Source organism: Telmatherina bonti (genome assembly GCF_933228915.1).
Source record: "Telmatherina bonti genome assembly, chromosome: 3".
NCBI lineage: Eukaryota > Metazoa > Chordata > Actinopteri > Atheriniformes > Telmatherinidae > Telmatherina > Telmatherina bonti.
In genome coordinates this window covers 3,722,155-3,731,314 of record NC_136621.1, presented here as the reverse complement: position 1 = coordinate 3,731,314, position 9,160 = coordinate 3,722,155, and the positions used below count along the sequence as shown (strand labels likewise).

At 49.6% G+C, this 9,160-nt stretch overlaps 1 protein-coding gene across 2 annotated transcripts; it reads left to right on the top strand.

Moving 5' to 3' along the window:
- The first annotated feature begins 701 nt into the window (after window positions 1–701).
- On the top strand, window positions 702–9,160 carry LOC306774385 (stromal membrane-associated protein 1-like). 2 transcript variants are annotated; one of them, XM_079264409.1, is made up of 11 exons: window positions 702–722; window positions 828–968; window positions 1,378–1,511; window positions 2,483–2,568; window positions 2,646–2,721; window positions 2,795–2,851; window positions 2,952–3,027; window positions 3,965–4,092; window positions 5,516–5,726; window positions 7,145–7,485; window positions 8,502–9,160. In XM_079264409.1, the coding sequence occupies exons 2-11, from the start codon at window positions 851–853 to the stop codon at window positions 8,634–8,636; spliced, it is 1,362 nt and encodes a 453-aa protein (XP_079120535.1). In that variant the 5' UTR covers window positions 702–722; window positions 828–850; the 3' UTR covers window positions 8,637–9,160. The 2 variants fall into 2 exon arrangements, with proteins under 2 accessions (XP_079120535.1, XP_079120536.1); XM_079264410.1 differs by lacking the exon at window positions 702–722 and having other exon boundaries at window positions 729–968; window positions 7,148–7,485.

Genomic DNA, 9,160 nt, shown 5'->3' with positions numbered 1-9,160 from the left:
AACCGCCCAACGAGCTTCAATTCAGCTCTTCAGAAACCTATGGGTGACGTCATGGAGACTCCGTCCATCTCTTTACATACAGTCTATGGTTGAAAAGAAAGAGAAGAGGATGCAGGGCGGGAGTCAGACAGAGGAGAAAGCGATGGAGATTTATAACCATTTCTCCCAACGGTCTTCATGGGTAATTTGAGATTGCTAGCTAACAAAACGGACGACCTCGAGATGACAAAGACAACATGAATAGAGAAATCATAAATGATATCAAAATAATTAAAAGTGCCCTGCTTTTTGGACTGTTGCTGTCCAGGGTGTACCCTGCCTTTCGCCCAAAGACTGCTAGGCTCCAGCTTCCCTGAGACCCTTCATCGGACTAAGTGCTTAGGATAATGAATGAATGAATACCTGAAAGCAAGAGTAATAAAAAAACAACAAAACATTTCTATTTAAAAAAATAATTACAGTGATTTTGTTTTCGTGTTCTAATCTAAATACGACAGTTTAGCCAGAGGAGTTGCGTGGGTTAGGGAGCGGGCTTACTAGGGAGGTCATTGCTGTGGATAAGGTTATGTCACTTAAATAATTCCTCTTAATTCCAATTTTTTGTCTCAAAACTTAATTCCTGATTCCAGCGCAGCTGATGACGTAGCCAGCGTGGACCAATCCGCTGCGGCCGCTGCGTCAGCCTGACATTCCTGTGGGCGGGGAAGCGGTTCCGGTTCCGGGTATTTTCATGTCCCAGTTGGAGGCATTTAGACCTCTGATTATGATATTTTATGTGAAACTTGTCTCTCCTGCCGACTGATTGAAGCAGCGTTGTTTCCACCCAGGGAGCGTGACTTAAAGCCGGAACATGACGACCCGCTCGGAGCGAGAGAAGGCCCAGAAGCTGAACGAGCAGCACCAGGCCATCCTGTCCAGAATGCTGCGGGAGGAGGACAACAAGTACTGCGCCGACTGCGAGGCGAAAGGTGAGGCGTCCAGGCTGCCGACCCGTTCACGCTTTATCCTGCTTTTAATCCGGTTCCGAGCTGGTTGGGTTAGTTAACTGAAAGTACTGGTTAACTGCCGTGTTTAGATTCCAGATGCTAACTGGCTAAGATTTAGCTGGCGCGAGCAGTTCCGCTGACGTTCCTCTCCTCCGGCTAAACGGAGCGGCTAACCAGGCTAACTAGCGAGGCTAACCAGGCTAACTAACCTGGCTAACCAGGCTAACTTCGGTGCCTCCCCGGTTCCGTTGTTGGGTTTATCAAACCGCGGCGCAGCTTCAGGAAATGTTAGACTTTTCTGGGTCTTGTCGCAACCGCCCAGCTTCCTTTTGGCTCCTGGTTCCACAGATACAGGAAGACTCTTTAAATTGTGTTTGTGTTCCATCAACAGGTCCAAGATGGGCATCCTGGAATCTGGGGGTTTTTATCTGCATCCGGTGTGCAGGCATCCACAGGAACCTGGGAGTTCACATATCCAGAGTGAAATCTGTCAACCTGGACCAATGGACCTCAGAACAAATCCACGTATGCTTTTCTTCTTCATTCATAAACACAATATTTTTTACTTGCATTTATATACAACGCTGTTGAGCTGCAGTGTAACACACTGAAAGAAAATAACAAAATCTAACAGCTAATCAGAAACACTGGAGACATTTAGGCTGAGGAGTGTCCTGAAGCGGTGACGTGACGGGGCTCGAAACGGGCTGGAAGTGGGATCCTTAATGATGAAAGCTTCAGAGCAACATGTGCTTTCATGCAGCCCAGCCGTGTCTCAGCGAAGATCTTCCTCGTGTCAGCAGAACGTTGCCTGACCAGGTTCTGCATGTGTTGCGGTGCATCAGCAGGCTCCAGATCAATATCCCTCATATCAATCATCTGGAGCATTACTAAACAAAAGCATCGCTGAACATACTGTATTAATGAACTACAGTACAACAGTAAATCGGGTGCTCCATGATCCCACCAGATTTAAAAACAGATTTTGCTTTTAATGACGTTTGAACTGAAATAATTGCTATCATGGTACTCAGTGGAGAAACTTTCTGGCTGTAAAACATCTTACACGACGTAACTTTTGCTGTCTGCAGTGTGTCGATTTGTATTTCCTTAAATTTAGCTTCCTAGTTGGTATTCTGCTCTTCTGTCACTGGAAGTTCACGTAACAGCCTTTTTAACAGTGTTTTTACTTCTTAATAGAAAGTTTTTTCTGGAAAAACACTTTATCAGCAGGATTTCTTGTAAATCACAAGGTTCCATAAATCTGTTCTTGCATCACACAAACCCCACGCCTTGCTTGTTTTAAAGAGAACTCTGACTACCTCCTGGTCTTCATCATCATGGAGGATTTATTTGTGTTCAGCCTGGAGGGACGCTGCAGTCTCTCATCACTGGCTGGGAGGTTGCTGCAACGTTCAGACCCATCAGCATCCATTAGCAAAGTCTTCCTGTCATTCTGGTTCTCTGTTTACATGCTGTTTGCTTTGCCTTTTCAGAGCATACAGGAGATGGGGAACACCAAGGCCAGGCGGCTTTATGAGGCCAACCTTCCAGACAGCTTCAGACGGCCTCAGACAGACCAGTATCCTTTGCTCCCACCAAAGATCCAACATGTTTGTGTCGGTGTGTAGTTATTGTTTCCTAACCCTCCCCCCTCAGAGCAGTTGAATTCTTCATCAGGGATAAATACGAGAGGAAGAAATACTATAGCAAGAGTGTGATCAATGGGAGCAGTGTATGTATGACACGCAGCACGTCCAGCTCACGTCAAAGTGGCCGAGCTGTTCACTGACTTTCTGCTATTTCAGCCCAAAGATGTGAAGAGAGAGTCTGAGAGAGGGAGCAAGGCGTCTTCCTACGGCAGGGTGAGTCTCTGACTCCGTCCTGGGTTTAACAAGCTGTGAACTAAAGGCTTTTCTGATCCTTTCTTCTGCTTTCATTTCATTATGACTGTTCTGTCCTAAGAGTGAGGAGTCCAGGCCCGCTCCCAAAATCAGCCCTGTGAAGACTGCAGAGCCCCCGGTGAACCTCCTAGGCCTTGGTGGGTATAAAATAATCAGCTTTCAGCGCAGTAACGCTTCGTCTTCATGGCCAGTTTGGCGGCTGTTAAGTTGCTTCTCCTGGAGAGTTGGACTGCTGCGTCATCCTGATGATCTGTTGTATTCTGGCTGTAAACACAAGCTTTGGTCTGTTCTTCAGCATTTCACTGGTTTCCTGAGCTCTAGTTGCCTTTCACACCAGACGTGTCTGCTGCTGTTTGAAGCTGCGTCTTCTCCAGTCACATCTGGCTGGAGGAAAACCTCAGCCTGGAAAGACGGGTTATTAGACGAGAAGCAGTGTGTGTCGGGCTTTAGCTGCAGCTAAATAGCTTGTTCTGCTTCAGGTCAGAAACCGCTGAAGTGTTTCTGCTTTGGTGAGAGCAGAAGAGGAAGCGCGACAATCTGCTGACGCAGTTTTTCAGCAGGAGACACGAACTTCCTGTTTTGCTCTGGGAAGGTTCGTTCTGAATGCGACAACCAAACAAAGCAAACGGGGAGGAATGTAGAACACGATGGTTCAGGTGTCTCAGCAGCACGCAGAAGGATCAGGTAGTCGCAGACTTCTGTTGTGAGTTGCAGGTGCAGTTTTCTGATGGATGCCCAGTAAAACCACACATCTGTCTTTCTGCTCCACTGTGTTGGTCGCAGTGTTTTTCTTTTCACTGATTGCATTTTATTAGGAAAACAGTGTTTTTCCTAATAAAAGAGTGTATTTCCCATTAGCAGACACACATTCTCAGACTTTCTGCCACTTTTAATAGAAATGACGTGATTTTAATATTGACTTTTAGATGTTTGATCCATGTTCCAGGAACATATGTAAAGTAGTTTACGTGTCAGCGAGCTGCGGAGTCGAGTCAAAGCGCCTTCATAGCAGCAGTTTGAGTTGTTTGCTAATATTCCTCCTGAAAAACCTGTTTGTCCTCCTTTCTGTCACAGACACACCAGCTGCTGCATCGACTAACAACGGCAGCACGAGCACAAACCAGAGCGGTGAGCTGGATATATTCGGCCCCATGGTGTCCAACCCCCTCCCCTCTTCCACATCCACAGCTCCGTTTCCTCAGGTGCGACGAAACAAGCCTTCCCCGTGTCGTTCTGTCTGATCAGTACCGCTCTGCAGGGCTCCTCGGCAACCACTGCCTTGTTGTTAAACTGAAATTAAATGTGCAGTAAAACTAAAAAGCTGAATGAAGAGCAGCATGAACGGCCCACCAGACGGCAACACGGCTCATGTGAAACACAATCAATCCTCCATCTTCAGTAATAGCTCAGCAGTTGATGATGATTTATTATATTTCTGAAGCTGAGTTGAGCATCAAGGCCTCCTTAAGCCGTCCTGATTTTTCCTTTGGAAGAGTTTAATTATCAGGCTTTGATCAACAAAGACCTAAAATGTATTTTTATGGTGGAAAGTGAGAAACTTTCCCAGTTTAGGGGGTTGTAGACATTCGGTAACATTTTTGGATTTTACAGATTATGAGAAATATTCTATTCAACTTTATTTTTATTGTGTCAAAGTCGTCTTCTGACCGTTAGCAGGTTTCCAATTCAGACCAGTTCATCCGCTTTAGTCCAGTTTATCATAACTGTTCATGGAAAACGTAACAGCCTCTCTGAAGAAGCCGACAGCTGCTTCCAGTCCAGTCTTGTGTTCAGTTCCTCCCCCGTCCTGAGCGTTCCACGGAGCAGCAGGACATCTGCCGCCGACCCAGCACGCGTTGAGACGACCGGACAGGGGGGTCGGCACGACTTCCATCCAGCAGACCTGCAGAGAGAAGAAGAGAAATACACGTTAACGAGGCCGTCACGGATCTACATGTGGAGGATGAGGAGCAGAGAGATGAAGAGGGAAGGGAGAGCCCAGTGCATCATGGGATGTCCCTCTGCAGCATCACTGATGGATGGCTAGACCCCCCCCCCCCCCCCCCCCCCCCCCCGGACTGGGATCTGAACCCGGACTGGGATCTGGATCCATCAGAGGAACCCGACAGCTGAAGGATCTTCCTCCCATCGTTCTCTGAGAGACTCTGGAACCAGAAGAAGACCTGAGACCGCCGTCTTCTGCTGGGAACATGTTGGGTCATCGGTTGTTCTCTTCAGGCGGTTGAGATGAAATCCCGTCGACGGAACGACTTGAAGCTGCGGTGAAATCCTGCGTTTGCCAGCTGATGCAGATGTTGAAGCTGCTCTGTCCAGATGCAACCATGAAGCATCGGCAGACGGCTCTGTAGCCTCTTCGCTTTTGGCCGTCCGTCGCCTGCAGCTGGCAGAGAATGCCACAGCCGACCAGATGACGTCACACCAGTTTGAGCCTTTAGTTCCCAGTTTGTCTAAATGCTGCTACACAGCCGCATGAACAAACGCTGAAGTGGGTCGCTCTCATTTCTGCCGCGACTCGTACAGAACTTCTTGTCAGCATCAAATGAAAAGTTTCTTCAGGGAAATGAGGAAAAGGAATCAAGCTCACGGTGTCTTTCTGCCTTCCAGGTCAGCTCCAGTAACTCAGCCAGCACCCCCACACAAGCTCCAGCAGCCGGGGGGGTCGGAGGCGAAGCCAGCTCAGGGCCCGGACAGGGAGACCTGGACCTGTTCAGTGACGGCAGCAGCACCGCCAAAGCTGAGGACACGACCAAGAAGCCCATGTCCAAGGACTCCATTCTGTCCCTGTATGGAACCAACAGCATGTCCCAGCAGGCTGGTGAGGAAGCGGCTGTTGCTTCACCAGCGCAGACGTTCTGTCAGGTTATGCTGCCGTGATGCCGCCTGTTTACGTGCATTTTAAGAAGTTTACAAATATTCATCATATCAGGAAAAAGGAGCAGAAAGAAGAAAGTTAAGCTAACCCTGTTTTCTAAATGAGCAAAATCTGCATTTAAATAGTTTCTGTGGGAAAAAATAGATTCAATATAAAGTCAAGTGATAAAGAAAAAACATGCCGTGTGATTAAATAAATGCATGTTATTATTCTGGGATTAATTCATTTCCATTAATCCCAGCTGTTCCAGTATTTAAAATGCAAACAGCCGAGTCGACAGCGTGTCGCTGAGACGTGTAGTTTCACGTAACCGCCGCACTTCTGGACGTTCCTCTACTTCAGCGTTTTATTATCCTACATGGTGGCGACGGGGTCGGTGGACTTCCTCTGCAGGGCAGGCAGGGCCCCCCCACCCTCTGGACTCACCACTCGCCCCCCCCACCCCTCCCAACATCAGGTTTATTTCTGTTGATCTGAATTTTCTTTTGGTCACACCAGAACATATTTATTCTCTGTGTGGGAGGTTTATACTGAGTTCTGTCATTAAAACAGAACGCCACAGCTGCTCTCCGTGTTGCACCGCCATGCAACTGCAGACAGACGTCGTCATCAGGTTCATCGTTTCTGCTCTGGCTAGATGGAACTTTTCTTATCAGCAGCTGTTTACCTTTGACGCGTCGCGCCCCCCCCCCCCCCCCCCCCCCCCCCCCCCAGCCTGAGCGGCCCTCTGAGGCGCTGAGAGCGACGGCTTTGCTGGTGTGTTCAGACTAAAGGTCGGGTGCTTGACGACGGGTCTCGTCCCGAAGCTAGACGGCGGGTCTCGTCCCGAAGCTAGACGGCGGGTCTCGTCCCGAAGCTAGACGGCGGGTCTCGTCCCGAAGCTAGACGGCGGGTCTCGTCCCGAAGCTAGACGGCGGGTCTCGTCCCGAAGCTAGACGGCGGGTCTCGTCCCGAAGCTAGACGGCGGGTCTCGTCCCGAAGCTAGACGGCGGGTCTCGTCCCGAAGCTAGACGGCGGGTCTCGTCCCGAAGCTAGACGGCGGGTCTCGTCCCGAAGCTAGACGGCGGGTCTCGTCCCGAAGCTAGACGGCGGGTCTCGTCCCGAAGCTAGACGGCGGGTCTCGTCCCGAAGCTAGACGGCGGGTCTCGTCCCGAAGCTAGACGGCGGGTCTCGTCCCGAAGCTAGACGGCGGGTCTCGTCCCGAAGCTAGACGGCGGGTCTCGTCCCGAAGCTAGACGACTGACCCGAACGGAAACGTTCTACTCGGACATTCTCCACGATGTAGGATGATGACATCAGCAGGAATGAATGTCTCCAGAGTTTCCAGGCTGCATCCTCCTGACTTTGTTCTCCTTCTTCAGCAGCCGGCATGTTCATGGGCCCCTCCCAGATACAGTTTCCTGTCCAAGCTGCTGCTGGCTATCAGGGCTTCCCCAGTATGGGCGCCGCCATGCCACCCACTACCGTCATGGGGGCCATGATGGCTCAGAGTGGAGCCGCCATGATGGGCCACAGTCCAGGCATGATGGTCGGAATGTCGATGTCAAATGGCTTCATGGGGAATGCGCCTGCCGCAGGGATGATGGGCATGGCCCCCAGGATGATGGGACCACAAGGTGGGGCCATGCCTGCGGGTATGGTACCCGCTCAGGGCATGTATGCCCTCCAGCCAGGCCAGCAGCCTCAGTGGAACATGGGTCAGGTATGGAAACGGCTTGAACTGGTTGTCTTCACATTGTCTGAGGTTAGCAGAGCTGGAAGAGCTGGTTTGTGTTGACGTGCGACACACGTGCACACATCCAGCTGGAGAATTACCGGGAGCATCCAGTGGCCACTAGATGGCAGCACAGACACGATTTCACAACAAAAAGCTCTCCGATCCTCAACACACTCTCTTTGGGATGATTGTTGGAAATACAAATACTTTAGAAGCATACATATTAAAAAACTAGTATTTAAACAGAACTTTTACTGTTTTAGATTCATGGAGCATTTTTCATGAGACCAGGACAGAAAAACCAGCCTGAGATCCGAGTCTGAAAACACAAGGATGAGGATAAAAGTAGCAGTAGTTCAGTTCAAACACCAGGCCTATGAAAGGGGGTCAACATAGCGGGGGCATCGCTCCGTCACCTACGGCAACGTACCCCGACGCTGGCGGTGCAGAAGGAAGCTGGAGATCAGCTGGAATTCCACCTACGGTTTCCCGTCTTGGTCAGTGTGTGATCATATAAAAGCAGCGGTGTTAGCAGCGTCTGACCAGTTGCAGACATGGAGAAACCTTTCAGAACAGCCAGGCAGCCCCCCCCCCCATCATTACCATCATTCCTCAGAAACACCATGAATGCAACACATCACACAACCCTGCCGCTCTGTAAATCAGGGGACAATGTGAACAGATGTGATCGCTCAGCGCTTCCTCGCTGCCTCTCCTCTCTGTTCTCTCGAGGCTCTGCTGAAACGCCAGCTTCGTGGTACAGACCTCAGGCGGAACACAAACAGAAAACATGGAGATGAGCACCAAACAGCTTGTCCATTTCTGTGCATACAAGGTTCACTTCTGTACGGATCACACACACAGAGTTTCCTCAGCAGGCATGTAGAGCAGTGTTTCTGGTCAGTTCTGGAGGATGATCGTCAGTAAGTGTTGCAGCGTTCTGCATCCATGCAAATGCTTCATCGTTATTGAAACTGGCTTGTCGGCTGTTCCATCCTCAGGTGAACCAGCAGATGTCAGGGCTGACTCTAAATGGTGCAGGAGGCCAGATGGCCTTCGGTCAGCCCTCTTCAGCCATGGGTGGGTGGGCCGCCACAGGGTCTGGCCAGACTCTCACCACGCAGCTGTGGAAGTGAGCGCTGGAGCGGGTCGGTGGATGGGCAGAGGAGGAGTCGAGATGGCAGAGTGCAAGATCTAACTTGTGCTTGTCTGCATCTCACTGAACAGATGAGCACCTCCATCACGGGCCAGCCTTCAGAACATTACAGTTGTGTCTCTCTCTCTTTCTCCCTTTCTGTCTCTCTTTCTCTCTATTGTGTGAGTGAATTGGGAGTTTTACAGGATTACAGCCTGGCAGTTTCTGCCTGTCGTACAGTTTTTGATCTTAACTTTATTTTCCTTTTTTGGAAAAAAAAAAAAAAAAAAAAAAAGACAGACAAGGAAGTTACAGTCCCGACATCGACATATCAGCAAAGCTGCAGGACCAGTTACACAAGCTTTTATTGTATCACTGTATCATTATAAGATTATAGAACATTCAGATGAATAGTATTTAAAGGGGGGGAAGGTAAATGACTCTCCAGTCAGTCAGTACTGCTCCCAGATGTACAGCGCTGTATAACCTTTTAAAGTACTTGTGATTCCCCTATAAAATAAACTG

Excerpts from the sequence above, each read along its gene's own strand:
- LOC306774385 (XM_079264409.1), top strand. The coding sequence starts at position 851 with ATGACGACCCGCTCGGAGCGAGAGAAGGCCCAGAAGCTGAACGAGCAG. Across the intron at positions 3,028-3,964 it reads GGTGAACCTCCTAGGCCTTG|ACACACCAGCTGCTGCATCG; the intron begins GTGGGTATAAAA and ends TTTCTGTCACAG. Across the intron at positions 5,727-7,144 it reads CAGCATGTCCCAGCAGGCTG|CAGCCGGCATGTTCATGGGC; the intron begins GTGAGGAAGCGG and ends CTCCTTCTTCAG.